The sequence below is a fragment of the Meriones unguiculatus genome, chromosome 2 (assembly GCF_030254825.1).
Source record: "Meriones unguiculatus strain TT.TT164.6M chromosome 2, Bangor_MerUng_6.1, whole genome shotgun sequence".
Lineage (NCBI taxonomy): Eukaryota > Metazoa > Chordata > Mammalia > Rodentia > Muridae > Meriones > Meriones unguiculatus.
In genome coordinates, this window is record NC_083350.1 from 1,357,416 (window position 1) to 1,382,932 (window position 25,517).

Consider the following 25,517-nt stretch of genomic DNA (forward strand, 5'->3'; position numbering starts at 1 on the left):
GGGTTTCTAGCTTGTTTCCTGTTATTTTGATAATCTATTTTCTAGTTCCTAAATTATCTCTTTGGCTACACCTAAACAGTATATTGCTAATGACAGACATTCCTATTATTTTAAATGTAGGCTACCTAATGTCCAATTGAACATCCTGAAATGATAGAAATATCATTTATAATTATTTGCAGTCCAGGCAGAAAAGAAGTCGGTATCTTTTCCTCTGCTGATTTATTCAGACTGCTGAATATCCCAATGTGCTTTAATAACTGCTCTAGTTAGTGATCTGAGAAGTTACTTGTGTCAGCTCCCTACACTCTAGAATGAACTTGCCCTTCATCCAGCAAAGGAACTTGCTTCTGCCAAGACTCATGATCACTGTTAACTAATCAAGGATCACATAAAGAACATGTACCCCGGATGAAATGCCTGGGAGGGGTAGTCTGTGGGACCCACCTTTATCTCCACTTTTTTTTTTTTCTGTTCTTTATGCATCCACATAAAGTCAGGTAAGTATCTTTATTCTGATCTACTTTTCTCTTATGGGAATGGTTCTCTGAAGCCCCAGCTTAATGCACAAAGGCGAGGCAGTAAGAGTCTCACCTGAAGGTTATTACTTCTTCCTTCTCTTTGATGTTCTAGATAAAAGCTAACCAATAATACTGGAAATTTTCCTTCAGGCAAAAGAGCTATCCACCTGGACACAGCTTTCAGTCAAAATTGGGCTGTAATTTCATATTATCTTTCTCATAACTTATGACATGTTGGTGTAATTTTTATTTCACTTATTTAGTGTGTTTTTATAAAAGACACTCTTACTCTAAACATTACAAGAAACAGGGAGGGCTGTGATTGTTTTTGTAGCCAGGTCAGGCCCAAGGCACAGTCCACCTTAACCACATGTCTGGTGCTCCTGATTAGAAGCATACTGCTTTAGTGAGTTCAGTAATTCAGCTGACCTCTGAAAGCCGACTGTCTAACTGACCGTGTGGAAAGCCTGTGACTAGTCCTTACAGCTCGACATAGAACCTGTACAGCTGCTTCTGGCTTTACCTCACCCTACCTAGAAAGCCCACTGAGGTCGAGTGTGAGAGAGACGGAGAAAAGACTTTTCTCCAACTGTGTCCATCTGCTTAATACTGATGGGGGTCTCTGAGAAAACAGTGCTGATTATAGGGAAATCCATAGTATAAATCTAGAGATCAAGAGGTGGAAAGTATAGACTTCCTCAGTTGCCCAAAAGCCTTTCATTTTCCTGACTCAACAATAAGGTTGCAGTAAGTGGGGGGGGGGGGGGGATCAAAAAACACTTACTCAGAGATGAAGAACAAACAACACCAGATGCTATTGAGCTGCGCCCCGAATCAGGGCTGCCAGCAGGTGATCTGCACACTTCGGATCACTGAAGTAGAGTGAATTATCATCATAATTTCATGGGTGTGAGGACCAAAGCAGATGCAGTGGAAGAGGACTGAGAGATAACCACTGATACACATCTCCCAGTGGTCAGCAGAGAAGTGGTAGAAGACTGGGTACAAATCCAGTCAATGCAGGAGAGTTTGAAGCTGGCTGAACTTGAACAATTTTCTGTATTATGTTTTCAGCAATTCTATAGCTGCTCTCAGAAAAATAGAAGCACTAAACCATGTGTACACAAAACATGAGCATAGAGTATCAATTCTATTTGTTTAAAAACTTGAGGTGGTAAAGTTTCTGAGAAAAATTAGGTGTAAAACTGAAAGCAAAGGAGAATTAATATCTTAAACCATCTACCATGTACCTGCAATGAGGCTGGACACTCTGTGCTTTTATAAACCCATTCTTACCAAAACAAAGCAAGTATTCTATAGATGGAAAATTTAATTTCAGAGTAGCTAGCTGTTAGCTGAGGACAGATGGATGGGTGGCTAGAGTCCATCCTCTTTTTTTTTTCTTTCCCCTTATCATAATAAGTTGTCTCTTACAAAATTCCACATGAAATTCACTTACCTCATTCATAGTTGTGGTTTCAGACCCCTCCAATTCCCTCCCTGTTTCAGTTTTTCTCAACTCCTTTTGAATCCTTGCTTCCAGTAATACCACACCTCAGAGCAAGATACCTGCCAGCCTGTAAGGCTGGTTTCCCTATCTGCCTGTGGCCTTCAATTCTGCCTGTCCTGATTTCTCTGTTACTAAAAGCTTACCGAGTGCTTACTGCTGACAGGCACATGTTTAGGTGCTGCATACACAGAAGAAAACCTCTTGGCTCTAAATATCTTATGTCCCAGGGTAAGGGGCATAGAAATAAAAAGCCACTTGCATAAAATTTGTAGTATATCAGATAGTGATCATGCTATGGAGAAAGACAGGATTGGAAAAAGAACTGGTACAGAATGAAATGGACACAGGGCAGGGTGAAGGACAGGAGTTATACCTGGGGCAGCTATCCTAGGAAGTTTCTATGTGCTCAAAGACAGGTGAGAAACGAGGCGGACTAGCATAACATTAGCTCAAGAAGAGACAGAAAGAAGCAGACAGTTAGAATGAGAGCACCCCTGCCACTGTGGCCCTTCCCAGTTACCTCCTGAAGCCAGTGTGGCCACTGGAATTACAGTTATATCAACACCTAGAGGCTGGACCATGCTTGAATACCTACCCCTCCCTGCCTCCTCCAGGGCCTTGAGCACAGCATGCGGTTAAGAAACACCCGGGAAATTACAGGGCTACTTGTGCTTTAGTGTGAGTAGAACAAGCTACGCATTACAACATGTATGAAATGAGTCCACGATGTGGCTACTTACCATTAGCTAGAATTTTAGGCTTGTTAGTAGGGCTGAAGCAAATGTTATGAAAAATCAGCAGAGGTATGTAAGGGCTGCTCTTATGCTTATATTTGCTCATCTCTGTGAGTAAGTCTAAGCAGCCATCCAGCCTCAGGATCATTTGTTGTCCATCTTCTCCAAATGATATATTCAGGAGTAACTTCAACCACAGAATGGACAGATTGCTGAGATGTTTGTTTCCTCCTTTAGGCAATGTCAGGGACAGAAAGTGCTGCAGAAAGTTGCTCTGTGGGTAAACACAGAATATTATTTTCTTTCTCCGATCTTTTTCATTATTTTTCTAGTCCCCTGGTGACCAATTAACTTGCATTTTGATATCCTTTTCCCCAGTTTTAATTTCTCTTTCTTCCAAATCCTCCATCCACACAACTAAATATAAGTGTAAAGGGAAACAAAATAGTGCTTAAATTTTAATTCCTGATTTTTTTTCCTGATGATGGATGAAATAAACAATAGTCAACTCAATTATTTAGGGTTGATAATTCAGAGTAGGCCTCCTGAGTTCCCTTTCTTATCTGCCTTCTGGCAATTTTGCTGCTCATTAAAGATATCCTGTGGGAGGAAAAGGAACAAAACTCAAATCCACCTTTGCATAGGCGTTAACAACTCTGCTAAGAATGAAACTGTTTCAGATCATTGTAGCTACAGGTGTTTCCTTAAAATTATGAACACACTTAAATTCATCTTATTCTATGTCTTATCATTACAGAAAAAATTTCATAGCTATGACATTCTATTAAACTTAGAGATGAGAAAAGCCAATTTTTCAAACTACCACCAAAACCTTAACTATATGATAGCTATTAAGTGCCTGCAAACAAAATATATACCAATAATTTCCAGCAGAGGCCTATGGCTGACAGTATGGTAGCTATAATCCAATATGTGTTGCCCATATACTCACTGGAGCATGGTCAACCCCCCAGTGGCCAGCCCCTTAAAGAAGACAAGAGTCCTTCTCCACCCCACCCCCACCAGAAGCCATCAATTGTGCAGAGCTCCACCTCAGTGTCTTCATTACAATGTTTAAGAGTTCTCTTTGGTGGGTCTCTGTTTGGGCTGTTTCTTTTGGGAGGAGGAAGGGATAAGGTGGGGTGGTATAGGGGTAGGAGTTGTTACATAGCCTTCCATGTCCTCTCTTTCAAATGTGAATCTGCAATCATGGATACCACTGTGAATGTAGCTCTTTATATCAGTGGGAGCACAGATCATGGCCTTCCACATGGTCTTCGGTGGTAGTACAGACCTCAGTTATCAACATGACCCTTTGTAGCAGCAAGGGTCACAGGCACCATCATAGCCATCATAGCCCTCAGTGGAAGCACAGGCCAAAGCCATCAACATGGCCTCTGGGGAAACCTGCGCTGTGGACAGAGATAAGGTCTCCAGTGGCAGCCTGAACCATGGGCAGCAACACAGCTTCGGATGGCAGCACAGACCACCAACATCTACATGGCCTTCAGTGGTAGCAGGGGCCATGAACATCAGCATGGCCTCCGGCAGCAACAAACCACAGATACTAATATGGCTTCTGCTGTAGCGTGGACAACAGACGTCCACCTGGTGTCCAGGGGTAGCACAAGCTTTGGCCATCCACACTGCCTCTATTGTCAACCCAGCATATGGACATCCATATCGACTTCAGGCTTAAATACAGCCTGAGGCAGCAGCATACACCATAGATACCAACACGGCCTCCAGGGGCAGCATGGACCATAGAAGTCTTTCAAGGAGGTCCAATCCAGAAAACGAAGCTCTATGGCAAACATCTTGCTCTTGCTCAGAACCAGGGTGAGTGTGCAGCCGGACAGTGTTCAGAGGCTGAGTCTGCAAGCTCCAGGCTGATGCACACCACCCTGTCAGCCCCATTCAGCAATGACATGTTCTCTGTCCACCACAGCCCTCTCTCGCACCTGTCACAACCATGTACTCACTGCTTAGAGACTGCAGTGTGTCACACAGTATACTTTTTTGCCCAAAGAGCTTTAAATGCAAATATTCACAGCAACAAATTGTTGGTCTAGTCCAAGGTTTCTGATTTCTGAAAAGCCATGAATACAGGACCATTGCTGAGGCTTGTCTTGATGGCTATCCTGCTATTGCAGTCAGGGTGATGTTGCAGCTAGGCAGGCAGACCCACGCTGGGGGCCAGCTGGAGCCGGCCTTATTCAGTAGTGACTTGCTACTTGGGAGCTCCAACTGCTGCACACTGCTCTGTCCTTGGTGCCGGCTACTGGACATGTGTTGAGCTTGTGGGCTGCAATGATTTCGGTCTCCCAGCAGGACAGGCCACATGGTCTGCAGCTGCTATAGCTCCATGATGAAGGCTGGGCAGGCCTATGGGTAGCCCTATTCAGTACTGGCCTGTTCCCGCGAGAGCTCTAAGCCACCTCACATAACCCCATGGCTCATCAGGCATGATCTTTATGCTTGCTGGCTGACATGCTAAGGGCATAGATTCATCATTCTCTGTTGCATGGCTCTGTCCCACCCTCTTTCTTTCCAACAAGCAAGTCCACATCTAAAAGCATCTTCCCACAAGACTTGCCTTTTCCCTCTTAGTTGTTCCAGAGCTACTACCGGCTCTTCAGGCTCTTTTTCTAGGGCTGCATCACCAGAGCCTCCGTGGGTCTCTCAAACTCCTTAGAGTTCTGCAGTGGTGCAAGAGGCTGCTGCTATCTTTGTTTTGTCCCACAGTATTCTTAAGTATAGAACCAGAATTATAAACTGAGAGTTATAGGTATATGAGAGGTATTCTCCTTTAATTATTAAAAAATACGTAAAACCAGTAATCCTGAAGTGTAAGGAAGCTCAAGCTACGTGACAAACTTGAGATTGGTCTTGGCATTTCTTCTGGATATTCCAATTTTGTACTTCATCAACATGTTCTACAAGGAAGTAGTAGAAAAACGGGATACTGGCCAGTACCATGTTCTCACATGAAGAAGGTAGCCCCATGCATTTAGGTCAAGATGAAATCTTATGGAAGTGATGTGTGTGTATACATATACATATATATGAAATCATAGAAAGAAAACATATTCCCACACTACGAGGAGTATAGGCTTTTGAAGTAAGACCTAATGATTACTCAGTGTCTGTTGTTATGCTCCAACCAATGACTGACCCAACCTGAGACCCACTCACAGGAGAGAGCCAACCCTTGAGATTGGTGATAATATTCTGCTATGCTTGCAGACAGTAGCCTAGCATTACTGTCTCTGAGGGGCTCCACCCAGCAGATGATGGAAACAGATGCAGAGACCCACAGCCAAACATTAGGTGGCACTCTGGAAGTCTTGTGGAAATGTGGTAGGAAGGACACAAGGACCCAGAGGGGACAAGAACTCCACAAGAAGAGTCAACTAACCTGGACCTATGGAACTTATAGAGACTAAGCAACAACCAAGGACCATGTGTGGACTGAACCTAGACCCCCAACACATATGTAACTGATGGGTAGCTTGGTCTTCATGTGGGTTCCCTAGCAAGTGGAATGGCCAAGTGGAACAGGGGCTGTCTTTTACATGGACTAAGTTGCCTACTTCTAGATCCTTTGTCTGGACTCAGAAGAAGAGGATGTGCTTAGTCCTGATGTGACTGGCTGTACCGAAGGGGTGGGGCTCCCCTTTTCTGAGGAGAAGGGGAGGGGGAAGAAGGGGAAAAGGGCAGGAGGGTCGAACCAAGAGGAGAAAAGGGTGGGGTGTGTTTAGGATATAAAGTGAATAAATGAATACATTAAAAAAGAAGTATATTAAAATATACATATATAAAATGACATAGATGGCACATATGTAAATAAATATATATACAAGCGCACATAGGTATAAACTGTTGAAATAACAGCATGGACATGAAGAAACTACCCAGCTGTATCCTGGTAAATGAACTAAACTGGCAACTAAACCGGCTGAGTGAGGGTGAGGCAGATCATTGATTGTGGTGTTTGCCAAGTTCCATGGTATAAATGTTCCCTCCATAGCTGATTTCAAGATAACATCCCATCAAGTGGCTTGAGAAATTTCTGAAAAACTGTAATGAGGAGACTCATGAGCCAGAGTAAATTGGGTGTAATATAATATTAGAAAATATTTCCATAGTAGACTAATCATTCCACTTCCTTAGTATGAGAACCGTTTCTATTTATTTGTAATTATACTCAAATTATCTTTTGGAGTTCAGGGACATAAAACTGTAAAGGGTGGAACTCAACTCCTGTGAATCCTGTTTGATATCCAAGCAGAAGAAACAGAAGCACTCAAATCACTGTCATCAGTAAGTACCACATGATTTGATAATATTCAGATTTTAAAAGACATTCTATTCATGTAAAACCATAAAGATGCCATGCTTCATACACACGTGCACAAGGATTTGTTTCACTCATACCCCTCCTTTAGATACTGAGTTGAAATCAGGACTGCAGATCCAGAAACTCAAAAATGATATTTTATGCCAACTAAGAAGCAAAAATGTATGGTCCTTGGTTGGAGAATCAGTCTCAGAAAAGACCCCTGTGCCCAGATATATTAGGTCCTTGTGGAGCTTCTGTCCTCTCCAGATCTTACTAACTCCTCCTTCTTTTATATGACTCCCTGCACTCTGCCCAAGGTTTGGTTATGAGTCTCAATATCTGCTTTGATACACTACTAGGTAGAGTCTTTCAGATGCCCTCTGTGGTAGGCTCCTGTCCTGTTACTTCTTTTCTCCTACTTCCAATGTCCATCCCCTTTGTCTTTCCAAGTGAAGAGTGATCATCTTCTTGTTTAGCTTCTTTAGGTGTACAGATTTTAGTATGTTTATCCTATATAGTATGTCTAAATATCCACTTATAAGTGAGTATATACCATGTGTGTCTTTCTGCTTCTGGGATACCTCACTCAGGATGATCTTTTCTAGTTCCCACCATTTGCCTGCAAATTTCATGATTATCTTGTTTTTAATTGCTGAGTAATATTTCATTGTGTATATGTACTACAATTTCTATATCCATGCGTGGATATAACCTAGAACCCCTTCTCGGATGTAGCCCATGGCAACTCAGTACCCAAGTGGGTTCCCTAGTAAGGGGAACAGGGACTGTCTCTGACATGAACTCAGGGGCTGGCTCTTTGACCTCCCCATCCCCGAGGGAGGAACGGTCTTGCTAGGCCACAGAGGAGGACATTTCAGCCAGTCCTGATGAGACCTGATAAGCTAGAGTCAGATGGAAGGGGAGGAGGACCTCCCCTATCAGTGGACTTGGAGAGGGGCAGGGAGGAGATGTGGGGGTGGGGTGGAAGTGGGAGGCAATAAGGAAGGGTCTACAGCTGGGACACAAAGTAAATAAACTGTAACTAATATAAAAATAAAAATTTAAAAAAAAGAAGTTAAAGTGTAACTGGGGAAAAGGGGCTTTGATTTCATACAGCTTTCTGTCACCATAATATGAATGGAGTATTGTTATTGTTTGTCTAGTCTACTTACAGTTCAAATCTATCATTTGTATGATACCAATGTTTTTATAAAATTAACACTTTTGAGATAAAACACAATTCAAAGCTATGAGGATGACTAAGGACATGGAATAATCAGGGTCTACTTCTGCTTCAGTGTTAGTTCCTCCCATAACCGGCTTTAAGCGATTAGCCTCTTAATTCTTTGACAAACCTTTAAAATATCTTGAAATCACAAGAAAGCAGTCCTAGAAAGTGACTTCTAAAATTTGACTGACAGTATTATTTTGCAAAACAACTTTTATGACACGTACAAGAGGCCAAGTGCTTACCTTCTGAATTACTCCCTTGCAGTCGTGAGATAAGGCCAGGTTTGAAAGAAACATAAAAACCATCTGCTGGATGGGGGTGTTCTCCGCAGGCATCTGAGAAGCCAGCTTCAGGACACACAGTATCAGGGAGCCGCTGGGGGAGCCTCTGTGTGCAGGTTGAACACATTGACCATAATTTGACCAACACAGGGAACTGCAGCCTTCAAAAGAAACAGCCTGTTATGGTTGCCTCTGTTCTGCTGCTTAATTTTTAAAACACAAAGTGGTAATCATAAATGATTTGGTCCCCAACCAATGAACTGTAAATGAGCATTGAAGCCTAATGCTCATGTCTACACTCAGCCCCACAGATTGGCTGTCCTCACTCAGGGCTCAATTACCTCAGTGGAGCATTAAAATGCCAACTTATTTTTTTTAAAGAAAGGATTAGATTAGTATAATGGGTTTTTAATAGTTCATAAAGAAGGCATCTAAATAGAATTTTAGTAATGGGAAGTAACTGGGACAGCTCAAACACCATTTTCACAGTACCCAGGTAAAGATAAAGAACTCAGAAAAGCCTGGTCACAGGACATTCCAGATCACAGAACTCCCAGGCAGGAGATGCTAGTAGTGGTATCTGTGGCGTCCAGAGGTCAGTGTTTCTGAGTAAGTCAGGTAACCATGAGATTATTAGGGGATTAAAACAAAACAAAGCACGAAAGAGTTAGAAATGTATTTTGGTGACTATATTGTAATCTAAACCTGAAGTAGAATTACTTTGTGAAAGTTCATGCACGTAGAATAGCTTATATGCACATCACAGCTGAACCGTCTCAAATAAACTCACACGTGGGAAGTACAAACAAAAATATGGTAATCTTTCCTGCATTCTTAACTTTATAACTATATTCAAATAGCAATGTTTACGTTAAATGATGTATTTTTGCTTAGAAACACATCAAATAGAAAAATCAGTATTTCTGTCTTAGGTTAGTGGTACTGTAACCACTTCAAATATTCTTACAAAATTTAAGGATACATAGAATACAAATAAGTTTCACATTTTGTATTTTTACTTTACATTCAGCAACCCATTTTTTATCCCCCCTCCTTTCCTAGGCCCTCAGAGCCAAGGCTAAGGTAAAGAAACCCTTAGGAATGACACCACATTTCAGAGACAGGCTATGGTGAGCTGGCCACACTTCCAGGAAGGTTGCGATAAATGACACTTTGAGAAAAGATGACACATTGAGCAGAAAAGGGGGGCAGTAGCAGAAGGAAGAGAGGACAATCCTGACTCACAATCAGACACAGAACATCACTTCATGAGTTTTACTGCTATATGTAAGAAAGACTTATTTGCAGGCTGGTGAAGCAGACAGCCTAAGGGACAAGACTATCCAAACAAAGATGTTATCGTGGCATGTGGTGTGGCAAGGCTGGCTCACAGTTGACTTTACTTCTCATCCCTCCCATGGACATTCTAGTATGTGGCTATTTCTGTTCCTGAACTCCTGAATGTTGCCAGGAGAAATCACGCACACTTGCCGACCAGTCAAACCTAGGATATCTGACCACATGGGTACTACACATAGCCAATGTACTTCCTTCAGCTCCATGATGTTTGTTTCCCCTTCTAAAACAGTGACCTCACACCTCTTCTTTTCCTACAGCCATGTATCTACCCTTATGTTCCCCTCAGTGCCTAATCAGTCTGGTTACAACTCACAATGCACAAGCCTTAGTAGGCTGCCAATATAGTAACAGCCGCGTGAATGAGTACGAAGGGAGCTTCAGTGACACCAACTTTCATAAAACCAACAGTGGCTCGGACTAACTTTTATCATCCCTGCTCCTGTTCTACAGTCTGTAAAGCTTCTTTTTCACCTGTCTTTTTTATTAGTTTTCACCCTTTGGATGTTCCCTCTGAATGTTCCGACAGCCACATATAATCAGGCCAATCTATTTTTTTAACTATCCAATACCTCTCCCAGGTCAACAAACATATTCTTAAAATGTTCTGGAGTTATAAGACCCATATGTAAATTTGCCTTTGACTAACATATACTTAATAAGGAGAAAGATATCAATATATATATTTTTCCAGGACAACTTAATATCATATGAAACTTGGTATTTTAATTTAGCATCAAAAACAACACTGGATTCCAGTTACCAGCTGGAAAATTCGCAGTATAGACACAAAGCAACTGCAAGGCAATTTGCATCAATGAATCATCCATCAAAAGCCAAGGCCAGAGAGAGTGCAGGACAGGCACGAGACGTGCTTCAAGAGCTGCCACCTGTTTTGGTAAAGAAATGAAGACAGCCATTAGTCTGGACATACAAAAACAAAATTAGGGTTAAATACCCCCAAAGTTGTAGCCTACATAAGACAACAGATTAATTCATCTTTGCTAACTGTCAGGAAGATCCTTTACTCAGCCCAGCAGTGCTCTGAATTAGGCAGCCCTGACCAGTCTCTGGAAGGATGCTAAGATACCTTAGTCAGAGAAGAACTGTGAAAACAGTTTCTATAACATGTAGAGTATGTAGGAAAGTGATTATCACTTAGCAAAAAATAAACTCTAAAAAGGCTCAGACATAAAAATCTCAGAGACAGAGATTTGTAGTCAAGAAACTACTATGAACGGTTCTACATTTTGTTCCCTTACTGTGTATATAGCATACATGAGGTGAGACAATTTTCTAAAAATAGGTCTTGTCTCCAAAGAGGCTGAACCTTACCCAGACCTCCAGACCAAGTTAACAATATGCCTTGAGATTATTTAAGACTATGTATTTAAGTTGCTGCCCTACTGTTTGTTTGGCCTGTCTAAGCTTAAGATGCTCATAAGAGAACTATGTGACCATCATTAGTGTGCCTTAGGTCTCCCACACGATGTGCTTTGACAAAGTAAGCTAAACGCGTAACTTTACTCTTAAATTACGTACTCTTCTGTGCCCTGACCCAGAATAATACATGTGTGCTATGGCAACTATTTGCTGAGCACACCCAATAGGTTGGCAGCAGCCTCAGTATAAACGTCTGCCACAAAAACCAGCAGCAGCAGATAGACAGATAGAAGTTGATGACGTCAATCTGTGTCTTTAAGTGCCGCCCTGGGTCATCTGCCGTCAGGATCATCTTCCCCTGTAAAACACTGTAAGAGCTCTGTAAAGAACAGCCCATTCCTTTCCATTCTCTAGGCTGCTCAACAAATACAGAAAAGCCTCATCAGATACACAAAGACATCAGACAGCAGACCCGGGCACCGTGCAGACAGAACACCTGTCGGCTAGTAACCACAAGCCACAGACAGATGGAAGGCATGCAGAGAGAGTGTGCATGCCTGTGTGCATGCGTGTGCACATGTGCATGTGCGTGCATGGGTGTGTGTGTGCCCCAGAAGTTAATGGCCATCTTTGTGTAATTTGAACAGATTAAGTAACGTAGTCTTTATTAAAAATCAGTTACAACTGGGATGATATTGTGGATAGATACAGTTGCTTGCACAAGTGCAGCAGTGTGGTAACTTTATAGCCACATACACTTGAGTGCACACATGTCATTATACACACATTTCAAGGCACGCAGAACCAAACAGCAGAATGAAGTGAAAAGTCATTCAAGACATGATAGTCTCTAAGTTACTCCCAATGCTCTTCCTCAGGTGATTACTCTTAGCTTCTCACTCAGCCACACTAGCAACAACTTTGCTCACTTATTTCACAGGGACAGGAACAGTCAGGTACAACTTCTTTATATAATCTCCACTCTACACACACGTATCTATTCTCTCATCCCTTTCCCCTTCCCTTCCTGGCAGTAAAGAGCCAGTGTTCCTCCTGTCAGAAATTAAGACTCTCATCTGCCCTCTGAAACATGGCTCTCCTGTCTCCTCAGGGATTAATCTTTCCATTAGTTCTCTTCTTCCTCCTCCATCTTTGCTAGCTAGTCCTTAACTTGTCCATTTCTCTGATTACATTAAGTAGTGTACACATTAGGAGAACCGGATATACTCATGTGGTACAATGATCAAGCTGGAGAAAGAATGTTCTCCGTTGACTCTTCCACTTCTTGCACTTCGTATCAGGCACCCTCAGTTCGTTTCCTGTCCTAATGATTCACTGAGATCATTCTAACCTCGTGGCTGCCAAGCTCTCCAGCACTGGGGCATCACCGCAGTTTTCCTTATCTTTGTTTTTCCATCCTTCTGTCTTACCTCTATACTGATTCTTCAAACCCTCTGACTTCTTGCCTTCCAAATACGTGATTAAAGCTGTTATAACATACCATCTTGAAGTTTCAACCAGAATTCTGGGTACGAATACTAATTGCACACTCCTACTATCCCCAGCATAGACGGCTATTGGGCCCACCCAAACCTGGCCACAAGCCACTGTCCATCTGGGTGGCCGGAGGCTTACGCAGCTCACGTGTGGGAAAACCTGAGCGCCAGGTCCCTCATCACTGCACTCGGCTCTGCCATACCTTCCTGCACTGGAATGTAGCTTAGCATCTGCAAGTCATTCTACACTTCTCTCCCTTCATGCTGACTCTGGAGACTCGCTTCCTAAACCCTTTATTTTCTCCCTGCCCAGGTGAAGGCCTCATCATGTCTTCCCTGAGGAGTCAAAATTGCCTCTCCTGAGCCCTGTCCATTGCTTGGTTTTACTTCCTCAGTCGCACGGCCTTTACAGCAGAAAAACTCCTTCATGTTACATATGCACATGCATAAATCAGGATGGGACAGCAGAGGATGAATTAATGAGTTATGACCTTAATAACCACTATTTAGTAATAAGAATACCTTTCCTAAGCTGAAATAAGAAAAAATGAAAAATATCTGTTTGAATGAATTGTATTTATACTCAAGAGTAATGTAATTATTCTTTAGATTTATTGTTTACAACTCAGAAAAATAGAAATATTTCAACTTACTGAATAATTATGTTTTTATAAGTAGTTATGCCACACAAATATAAAAAATAACTAGAAGACAGTGTATTTATTTCATAAACTTTTATAGGTAGATGCCATCTATCAAATGTTTCAGGTCATTTCCCAAATAAGGTGTAACAGAACAAGAACAGTACTTAGCACAAAGGAATTATATATTTAATAATAAATCTATTTTGAGGGAAATTCATGTACTAGGAATTATGAAATACTGTTTTATTTATTATTATCACCGTAGTGGGAAGCAGACAAGCATGGCGCTGGAGCAGCAGCTGAGGGTATCACATCTTCGTGTAGGCAGCAGGCAGAGAACAGGCCTACTGTGAGCTTTGAAACCCCAGTCCCACCCCCAGTGACAAGCTTCCGCCCACAGGTCACACCTATGCTTGCACAAACAGTTCCACTCCCTGAGACCAAGCATTCACATAGATGAGCTTATAGAGGCCATTCCCATGTAAGTCACCGTAAACGCAGAAACAAATACTTGGTTTTTTAAATAACTGTTACCTGTATTTTACTTAATGTAGTTTAAATAATACCATATTTTCACAGATACAATATACTTTTTCCAGTTTTATAACAAGAGCACAAAGTCAAGAAATTTAAAAACAAAAGAAATTTCTACAATTGATCTTTGACTCACCAATTTTTTTACCCAAAGCTAATACCTCAAAAGTGAAGTCACTTCAGATCAAGCAACTTCATGAGTTCAGAAGATTTTATGTCACACAATAGTACCATCATGGCTTAAACAGACAGAACCAATACTTACAAAGAAAGCAAGACAACTCAGTGGCTTTCAAAGAGCACCACACAATGCCATGGAAGACAGCAGATACGGCAGAAAGAGGCTTTCTTTAGGTGATGCAGTCATGCTAAGTAAAACAGTCTCCAGTCTGGAGCAGGATGTACGCTCAACTTTTTTATAACCATAAATACTATCAATCACCCCCTTTGAATAATCAGTTTTGACAAACACCTTCGAAAACCTCTATTTCATAAGACATATACAGCCCTGTATTCCCTTCTAGTTAACAAGCTTCTAAATACCTAACAATATAGAATAAAGGAGAAGTTCAAGAAGTTAGGTTTTAATCACAAAGTTCAAGCCTTGATATAAATGAGAACCTAATCAGTATGGAAGGACAACATGATTAAATGCAGCCAGTTTGAGTGTTAGTTCTGAGCTTAAGAAACAATCAACTACACATCTTGAACAAGAGAAATCAGAGGGCTCATTTTCTATCCTGTATTACTTCATATAAAACCTCAGCTACTCACAAGCAGTCTGGGGAGCTGTACTTACTTTGCATTCTTCATTTTGATACAGACAATTTCTTAGAAGCTGCATGGTAATGCTTAACTCTTTAATAAGACCATCTTCCTGTATAGACACAAAGAAGTTGAAAGCATGAATGCAGTACATTTGAGAAATAGCAATTCCCAACTCTGGGGTCACAGTGCACTGCAGTTGTGCTGTATTCATGCCTGACCATGACCACTTTGTGAAAACTGACAAGGAATGGTGACGGTATCTCAAGAAACACAGGCACCACAAAAAAAGCTAATTCTGTTCCATCAAGCACTGAAGAACCTAGATACAGAATAGCCTCCATGTTATAGCACAGTAAAGTAAGGTGAGTACTGACTGCTTTTCAATCATATCAGATGCTTGTTGACTTTCTCAATGATGAAGGAGGGGTTTTGGCTAGGTTAGGAAAATAGAGCAGGAAAAGAAGCTGTCAGACATGGACTCTGTCACTATGCAAGAGTTAACCTATTAAATACATCTTTTTCTTGTTTTCTCTTTAAAACTTTGTTTAACTTTATGGTGTGCATATGTATGTGAGTTCATGGGTGGGTATGCTCATGTAAAGGAGCATGGTGCTTCCAAAGACTAGAAGAAAACACTGGGTGCTTTGGGACTGAACTCAAATCCTATGAAAGAGCAGTATGTGCACTTAAACACCGAACCATCTCTTCAGCCTGAGCAAGATCTCCACTTCCTTCTTGTTTCTTAATAGTTTTTACACAAAGTGTTAATATAATGTATATTAGAATACTTATGTGTATATTCAAATATTATTCACATGTACATTCATTTTTTTTTTAAAGAAACGTGGTGTAAATGCTAAGGGTCACAATTATGGCTAGCCACAGGTATTATATAGCCATTATGAATGTTGTATTTACATGAATGTATAATTTTTATACATAGTCAAGCAATTAAATGCTAGAACAAACATCTGGAAATCATGGAAGGGAGATACACGGAATGTCCCAGATGTGAAGGTAAAATTTAGCCTCATCAATTGTAGGATTTTGTTGCTAAGTTGTTAAGGTATTTATTCATGGGATAATAAATTTGAAATGTATGAACTGTGCCTAACATATAAATACATAATAAATTATGGTTATTACAAATTTCATTCCCTAGAATACTTAACACTTTCATTCATATATTTCATTGTATAAAATATTTTTGCAATAGATCATATGAATGTACATAATTCTAACTACATCAAGAATGAATAACATATAAGTCTCACTTAAGGATTTTAAAATGAGAATGAATCTCAATAATTTAACTGCCTCTACCTATCTTCTAAGTCAAACAGATTTCAACTCTGTGCTCATTGTAGGCACAAGAGCAAGAGACATGGTCTCTCTATCCTTGTTCCCTTACGTGAGAATTCAGAACTTGAAGTCACCTTTTTTTTCAGTGCTGCTTTCCCAGGCCTCAGCAAATCCAGGTTCAGTTGTGCGTTGATGTGTTTCATCTGCTCCATCCAGTTCTCTATGAAATCAGCTGAAAGAAAAAGGCTGCAACTATCAAGAGACCATTCCATGCCTGAAGACATTACAGCTGCAAATATTCAAGTCATTGTTCACATATATTTGTGAAAGAATAATGAATTAAAAGAGAAAAAAGGAGCACAACAATACCAAAGCCCACTTGTTTTCATTCTTTAGTACGGGAGCTTCCAGGTCTACTTTATATCTTACAGCCTGCATGCTTTAACAGCAAATAATTAGTTGAACGGATGGGCTTTGTGTTTCTATTACTTTCTTTCACCTCTTAGGCTTGTATTCCCCGATGTCCAGAAGAGAAATCATGACCCTTTAGTATAAAAATGCATATAAAAATACTGCTTGATATTGTCTTTACAATACCATAAAGTATTGTGTTAGACATAAATACCATAAAGTATTGCATGTATGTTAGATACATGAAATGTGCTTGTATATTCTAATAATTATGAAGCTAGAAATTCATTTATTTATATTCTCTAGAGTGACAATCATTACATGCAACTAGAAACACAAAATGTTTCTTATTTTGTATTTTTGTATTATTGAGTGACCGAGTTTTCAGTGCTGAGGTTCAAACTCCAATGTCCTGTGCTTACTAGCCAGTGTATTCTCAGCCTACTCATTTTTTTTAAATTTTATTTAAAAACAATGAGTGCAGGGCTGGAGAGACTGCTCAGTGGTTAAGAAAGCAGAGACAGAGCTCAGTTCTCCACACCCATGTCAGGCAGCTCACAAGCCTGTCACTCCTGCCCTAAGGGATCCAGCACCCTTTTCTATCCTCCAGAAGTGACTGCACTCACATACACATAATTAAAAATAAAGTAGACCTTAACTATAAATAAAAAGTAATGAATGATTACTGAACCTCTATGTGGAAAACACTTTTTAAATGTCACTGAAATCTTACTATAATTTCTGTACATTTTAGTTCAAAGAAAGTTAAAATAAAGGAGCAGTGGAAATGGCAGGCGAGATGCCGTGTAAAGGAGTGGTGGTGAGGCTCACATCTCAGAGCGTGCTTCTGAGCACTTCTGCTCACAGCCAGGAGTGACATCAGCGCGCTTGCCGCAACTCTCTTAAGGACGTCTTTGGAGGGTTTTCCTTCAAAGGCCTGCAGAGAGCATAGACAAAACTGCTTAGAAAAAAATTCAATCTGGAGCAAAACTTCTGTGAACCAAAACATGTTTTAGACAAGAGACATTTCAAGTATTGTGTGAAATAAAAGAAAAAAAATACTGGAAGGTAACAAATCTATCTGTGAATGTTTGGCAGAGAAAAAAAGCCTACAAAGGTATTTTCATATGGAGGAGAATTACAATCACCTTCAAAGTCTCATTACCTCTGGGGGTGCTGGTGTAGACTAATACACAGGAAAAGAGTAAGCAGTGACCACGAGCCTGCGGGAGGATGAACACCGCAGTAGGCACTGGGAGGGACACAGGTGCAATGTCGAGGAAGAAGAAAGAGGAGGATAAGCAACAATAAGGATGCTTGAAAATGACATCGGGAATTACTATCATATGTTTATCTAAAGTTACATACAACATGTATGCATATAGACATACAGTTTACATGAGATAATAATGGTTGCCCAGGAACCATAGACTACCTAGCAAAAACCCCAGCACCAAGAACAAAAAATCCCTCTTGAGTTATTCGTTGGGGGAATCCAAAAGACCCTAACACAGTACAGGCTATGCCATCACCCCTCGATATTTGCCCCCAGAATCTGAAGGTAAGTCCTATTGTACTTCAGTCCCAGGACTTTGAAGAAATGGGATGGAACTAACCCTGAAGCCTCCTTCCCAAGGACTTCCTTTCATTTTGCCCTGAAGTGCTGTGCAAGTTGCTAAGAGAGAAAAGTAACTTCCAGTCCAGTGGCTCTAGCTGTGATACCAGAAACACAACACTGGCTGGACTAGAAAGATACCCACAGTGGTGTGATAGTGGCACCTTTATCTTGGGGAGCCAACCTTGTGTAAATAGACGTAAGTCTCTGAAAAGGCTAAGGGATCACCATGAAGGAGGGGACAAAAAGACTCTAAGATCCAGGCAGTGGATGACTACAGAAAAACGTCTTTCCTGGATACCACATGGCAGGTGCACATAAGAACTGACAGTGTCTGCGACTGCATGCACGAAATCAAGCCAGACAAATCCCAGCCGGGAGAAGAGAGGGTCAGCAAGTCCCACCCCTGCCTGAGGAGCTTCTGAAGGCTGCTGGAAGAGGGAGAGTGGTGGCTTGAATGACAGGCCTCCATATGCACATACGTTTAAATACTTGGTTCTCAGCTGGTGCAGCTGTTTAGGAAGGATTAGGAGTTGTGGCTTTACAGAAGGAGGTGTATACCTGGGGACAGATTTTGAGATTTGAAAAGACGTGTACCTTTGCCAGGCATTCTCTCGGTCACAGCTGTGCTCAGGATGAGAGCTGTCGGCTACTGCTCCAGCATCATCCCTGCCCGCACTCATGTTCCCTAGCACACAGTCACGGACTCTAACCCAAGGAAACTCTTTCTTCTATGTTTTTTTGGCCATGGTGTCTCACCACAGCAAGAGAAAGTTAACCAACACCAAGAACTGATGCATGCTCCAGTACCTGGCCTTATACCCAGGCACACACTGCACATACTGGCAGCACTAAATGGACTCTGAATTTTTTTGAAAGGCACACATGTCATTGGGAAGGAATACTAGTGGGAGAGATAGGCAAAGAATTAGAGAATAGGGAATGCGAGGATTGACTTGATCAAAACCCATTATATGTATGTGTAAAACTCTTAACCAATAAGAAAAAAAAAGAATCAGTAAAAAAAAATAGTCTTATACATATTTGATATAACTATGCACCATTTCAGTATGTACTCCCCATGATATAATTTATAACATAATCATTTAGAAGATATTAACTTCCCATATAACAATATCCTAGGAGGTGAAGAATTTAGAAGTAGCTGGAACATAAACAATGAAATCTTCTGATAATGCACTTGAAGAACTCAATCATAAGAAATACATCATCTGACTAAGGTCCACATGATATTCCTCAGAGGATAATTTCATGGAGATATTAAGTATTCTTTTGAAGAATATCAGTTTTAGGATACTAACTCCTGATTATCTCCGGATAATTCAAAGATATAATTTACTTTACAAGCATGTGACACAGCCAATAGCCTACATAAACACAGAGCTACAGGAAGAGGCCAGAGTTCCTGGTTTCTGGTCTTCTCACAGATGAGGGAAGGCAAAGGCTGAGCACATGGTTCTTTGGACATAGTGAATTTCTGCTTTCTTGCTTGTACTACTCTTTAAAATGCAATGATCTGATAAAGCTTGTTAATCTGACTGGTGTAAGACAACAAGTACAGCATCCAGTTTCTAGTTTTGGGACTTGTTTACTGTGTGAGTGCCCAAGTGTACTCATGTGCCCCACAGGCATCCAGGTGCCCTGGAGGTAACTCACAAGAAGGCACTGGAGGCCCTGGAGCTGCAGTTACAGGCGGTCATGAGCCACCATGTGGGAGGCCCTGGAGCTGCAGTTACAGGCGGTCATGAGCACCGTGTGGGAGGCCCTGGAGCTGCAGTTACAGGCGGTCATGAGCACCGTGTGGGAGGCCCTGGAGCTGCAGTTACAGGCGGTCATGAGCACCGTGTGGGAGGCCCTGGAGCTGCAGTTACAGGCGGTCATGAGCACCGTGTGGGAGGCCCTGGAGCTGCAGTTACAGGCGGTCATGAGCACCGTGTGGGAGGCCCTGGAGCTGCAGTTACAGGCGGTCGTGAGCACCGTGTGGGAGGCCCTGGAGCTGCAGTTACAGGCGGTCGTGAGCACCGTGTGGGAGGCCCTGGAGCTGCAGTTACAGGCGGTCGTGAGCACCGTGTGGGAGGCCCTGGAGCTGCAGTTACAGGCGGTCGTGAGCACCGTGTGGGAGGCCCTGGAGCTGCAGTTACAGGCGGTCGTGAGCACCGTGTGGGAGGCCCTGGAGCTGCAGTTACAGGCGGTCGTGAGCACCGTGTGGAGCTGCAGTTACAGGCGGTCGTGAGCACCGTGTGGCTGGCAGCTGAACATGAGCGCCGTGTGGAGCGGCAGTTACAGGCGGTCGTGAGCGCCCTGTGGTGGCAGCTGAGCAGAGGTTCTTTACAGCAGCAGTAAGCGCTCTTATTCACCGAGCCGTCTCTCCAACCTAGCTCTAGTTCGTACATCACTGGGAGAGCCGAGAGGATGGATATGAGGAAGTAGCTACAGGGAAGCTATGGCCTCACCACAACAAACAGCTCTCAGAGGAAACCAAGCTTCTGAACAAACAACTTCAGGAGACAGAGGACAAAACACAGGCGCCTCTTTGTCCCGATTCTTAGCCATATTGAGAAAACAAGCAGATTTTATAAGTCAGAGAAAACAAATTTCCCCAAGGAGCCCTACAAATCTTCCATGCATCCTTTAGCTGGAACAAAGAGTGTCTCCTTCTATCTTCTTACTGTTGCTTTTAATTAAATTTCTAGTAGCATACAAAGAAATGGGTTTCCCTGTAACATTTCATACAAATTGTTACACCCTATTACTCTCCCTTTCCCCTCTTTCTTGCTGGTCCCGTTCTTCCTATAAGTAGCATACCCTTCTGATTTTCTGACATGAAAATTCTATTAACTCCTCATTCCCCACTCACTTCTGCCTTTCCACCAGCCTTCTTTGCATCCTAGCAGCCAAGGCTGATGCTAAAACTGTACAAGTAGTCATGCCATATGCATCTTCTTGAGGACACCAATCATAAACCAAGAGGAGAGGACAATCTCCAAATTTGAAGCAACAAAGGGACCACCACAAACAAGCACATGGAACAACCACGTACATTACATCTAGTTGATTCGCAAATCCTTCATACATAATCTTACCACTCTTCTACCTTTCAGAGAAGGGATGAAATTATGAAATGGTATTAAAAGGCTCTGAGTCAGGTTTCCTATGTCTGAGGGTGGCCTTGAAACCCTGATTCTCTAGCCTTCACCTCCTGAGTATGGGTGTCACTGTAACCAGTGTATGCAGTTTTAGATATAGAGATTCACGCATGCCTATGCAAGCACTCTACCAAACTACATCCCATGGTATGCTCGTACTCCAGCCTGTAATGTCAAATACTCAAATGGCTGAGGCGGAAAGATCTTAATATCAAGGTTAGCAGAGATTACAGGATGAGTTCAAGGCCAGCCTGGGCTACTTAAAATTTGCCTCAAAATAAAAGGTAAAACAGGAGCTGGGAATATAGCTTAGTAATAGAATGTTTGTCTAGCAGGCAAGAAGTCCTGGGTTCAATCCCCGTTGAAACAGGGAAGAGGGAGAACAGATACAGAGTGCTAGTAATACTCCTAATTATAAAAGAAATATTTGTTGATCTTTTATAGTTTGAATTAGACTGTTTACTTAATCAAAATAAATATTTATTCTTTAGTAAAAATTATTGATATAAAATTTAAATAATACTGAAAGTGATTTCATTTAAGGATACATAAAGTCTAGAAAAAATTATCAAGAAGTCAAACACCTGAAGAATTCTTTCATTAAGTTGCTCTGAATATTTAAGCCCTTCTTGAGGTCCATCGAGAAGTAACGCCACTGTTGGGGCCTGGCACCCATCTGTTCTGTCCTTGTCCTGGAGACGCCTCTTTTCTTCCTCAGCCAAGAGGACAGACAGGAACTGGAGGCTGGCAATAGTCAGTGCAGGGCACCTGACTGACAAGCCCACACAGCCACACAAGCTATCTAAAGGGAAAATGATTCCAGATGTAAATGTTTGGAAAATTCTTCAAAATCAAAGAGGAAATTAATCAACATTGGTTTTAGTACTTATATTTATAGCATTATTTTTAATGATGTAAAGCTATCAATAGCACCTATATAAAAAAGTTTTAAAGTCAGCATTAAGGTAACATACTGGGTTAAGAAATCTAATTTTTCATTAAATAAGTTTTTCAATATGTATACATGGGGACAATATGTGGATGACTACTTTGAGCTGACATCTAAAGTTTTGAGAATTTCTCTGAATTTTTACTTCACTACTAAGAAGATGTTACCCTGAGCTTGAAAGTATGGCTAAGGTATGGCACAGCACTTGTCTAGCATGTATGTAAAGAAACCTATTGTATATGCTTCCTAAAAATACGTTTTAAAAATAATTATACAGAATGAAAATTAAAGACTAACAAATGTTTGATATAAATATTTATGTAAAGCCTTGCTTTGTTAAAGTTTATAATATTATAAAAAAATCAAAACTTACTTATTTAAAAACAATCACTTGCTTATTTTAATGGGAAATAAAAATATAAAAATAAATGCATTTTGGTATTTCTGTGTTACAAAAAAATCTTGAGAAAAGATAATATTTTATAACTTCCCAAGTTGTATATGAGATTCCATGTATATACATTTAACACAAAATGCAGATGTAGCAAAAAAGAACTGACTCTTGTGGGAACAAAAATCTATAATTGTTTTATAATCTTAACATACACATTTTCATGAAACCAGAGATTTTTCTTACTTGGCTTCTGGTGTACTGAAATTTACCGCAGTTTTTCAAATCTGCATTTTGGGGGAAAGGAGGCTCATCAGGAGAACTGCAAACCCTCAAGTAAAATACACTGTAAGTCTTTCCTATGATCTGTCACAACTACTCGGAGAATTTACACATTGAACTGAAAATAAAGACTCCTATTTTTGTTAGGTGAAAGACCCAATACTTTGAAGATCTTACCCATCACTGCCTCCCAGTGCTTGGCAAGAGCTGAGGTAACAGGGGACAGAGAGACAGTACCAGCTTTCCTCAGCAGTGTGGTCAGGAGGTCAAACAAATTTGTCCACGTGCGATAAAAAGCCAACACCACCTGGACGTCTGTAAAGTTAATCAAACAGTTCAAGTTATTAGCAAGAAGGAAACTTTCAAAAACATACAACTCACCACGAGTACTTTACTGCACCCACAGTATACACCGGCCCAAAGGAAAAGCAATAAGCATTAATGTTCCCAGTTAGGGCTTTTATTACTGTGGTAAAACACTATAACCAAAGCAACTTGGGGAGGAGAGGGTCTATTTCGACAAACAGAGCCACATCATCATCTATCAGTAAGGAAACTCAGGACAGGAACTCAAACAGGTGGAACATGGAGGCAGGAGCTGTTGCAGAGGCCATGAAAAAGTGTTGCTTACTGGTTTAATCCTCATGGCTTATTCAATCTGCTTCCTTACATCACCCAGGACTACCTGCCCATGCATGGCGCTGCCCACAAGGACTGGGCCCTCCTCATCAATCATCAAACAAGAAAATGCATTGTAGGCTTGTACAAAGGCCAATAGAATGGGAGTGTTTTCTCTTTCCAAATGACTCTACCCTGTATGAAGCTGCCATAAAACTAGCCTGCACAATTATCCAAGTCACTACAATTCACTTCTTTTTTTTCTCCTGCCTCTTAGGAGTATGTCCCTTACCCTTCTACAAAGTCACACAAGCCATACTTTCAGAAGAATATGCTCAACAACAATCACAAAGTGTGATGCAGTAAATATAAGCTACAATTTCAGAACTGTAGAGCAGGCATATTATAAAACATGATAGTGGCTATTTCTGTGAAACTTTCCTCTTGCTTTCTTTATTCCCTCCAGCAGCTGTGTGCAGAGATGAAAATGAAAGCCCAATGTGCTGAGGTCAAGGCAGAAGAGAAAGAACACTGTTGCCTGTGTGGATCCCACATTAGAGACGTTAACCTTCCACAGTGAGGCTACTGTATAAACAGAAGTTGGAAAGCAGTGGCTATCTCTGGAGTCTCTCTGGTCATACCCCTGCAGTTTTGTCCCCTTTCATCAAACTTCACTAAAGTAAGCTAAGACACTGTCCAGGTACTCCTCAGCACTAATGCGGAGCTTGGGCCCAAGTCACAACTGATCCCAGTGCTCCTCAACTATCCTGGCACTAAGCTCATTAAGAGGTATCTTAGCTGCTTCCTTTTTGTCAGTCCATAAATACTTAACTCTAAAATTATGCTTGTGTACTCATATACTCATACTGTATGGACATTTGTATTACTCCTTTAAAAAAAGTACATAAAAGTCAATGCTTTTTATTCAATAAAGGCTTAAAAATAGTAAATTTTTAAACTTGGAAGATAAATTTAAAATGTTATTAACAATTAAATTTATTACCATATTTATGGTATAGTTTAGTTAAATTTATTTGCATGTATATATAGTAATGTATTGAATTATATATGTAAATTAGCAAATCATAAATATATAGTATTTTTATAGATATAAATATCCAATATATTTGTATATATTAGAAATGTGAAAATATAACAGAAATGTTAGCCAAAGTTTATTAAAAATCATTCAAAACTCAGTTTCTAAGAAAACAATTTTACAACACTTTCCTTATTGAAAATTTGTACTTTTGCAAGACACAAGAAAATTCCACGCTGCTAAATGTACCTTCAAGATATTGTTGACAGACTGTATCTTGCAGTGCTTTCTGTAACTAATCATAAGATTAAATAACTCTTGTGTAATAAAATATATTGGAGGAATAATAAAATACCAACAAGGCTACAATAACAGTCACAGCACCTCTCGCCAAGCGACTACTAGACCAAGGGACTTGTCATCTTCACCATAGACTTGTAGGACCAATGTTGTAATGCCTCACGCATCTTCAAAAATCAGTGTCAGTGTTGACCAAGGAATAGCCACAAAACCAACATATAAAATTGATAAACAAAAAGAATTAATAAGAGAGAACTGAGCAATGTTAGACCACAGATCTCTGTAAAATCTACTTTACACCCTTCTCACAGAATCTATTTTTTATTATAGAGACTGCAGTCTAATTTCTGTAAGCTCATTAAATTATTGCTACTATGAAAAGAATTTCTAAGCATGAAAATATTGCAACTCAAACACAAAGGTAATTTTAACATGGATATGAACAATGCTGAGGACTTGCATTGCTCAGGATCATGGCGTCGTTCATTTTCGCACCTCACAGGGAAAGCATATCCATACAATTCAAAGGGTCTTAGAATGTGTTTCATCTGAGGAAACTTTTGGTCCATTTTTTATACTAATCATTTACCTTAAGTTTCTCCTGGAGTCACTTCAGATCACTCTAACTATAAAATACTGGGAG

General features: G+C 40.8%; 1 protein-coding gene across 1 annotated transcript in view; it reads right to left on the reverse strand.

Annotated features, from left to right (window-relative positions):
* Nucleotides 1-25,517, reverse strand: part of Rttn (rotatin) — a 165,977-nt gene that overhangs the window by 7,936 nt on the left and 132,524 nt on the right. Inside the window, exons 39-46 of the mRNA XM_060376958.1 lie at nucleotides 23,095-23,232; nucleotides 21,880-22,097; nucleotides 17,345-17,450; nucleotides 16,237-16,334; nucleotides 14,832-14,909; nucleotides 10,739-10,865; nucleotides 8,581-8,780; nucleotides 2,772-3,039 (exon numbers count right to left, since the gene is read on the reverse strand). Coding sequence (XP_060232941.1) covers nucleotides 2,772-3,039; nucleotides 8,581-8,780; nucleotides 10,739-10,865; nucleotides 14,832-14,909; nucleotides 16,237-16,334; nucleotides 17,345-17,450; nucleotides 21,880-22,097; nucleotides 23,095-23,232 — 1,233 coding nt within the window. The remainder of the gene's footprint in view (nucleotides 1-2,771; nucleotides 3,040-8,580; nucleotides 8,781-10,738; nucleotides 10,866-14,831; nucleotides 14,910-16,236; nucleotides 16,335-17,344; nucleotides 17,451-21,879; nucleotides 22,098-23,094; nucleotides 23,233-25,517) is intronic.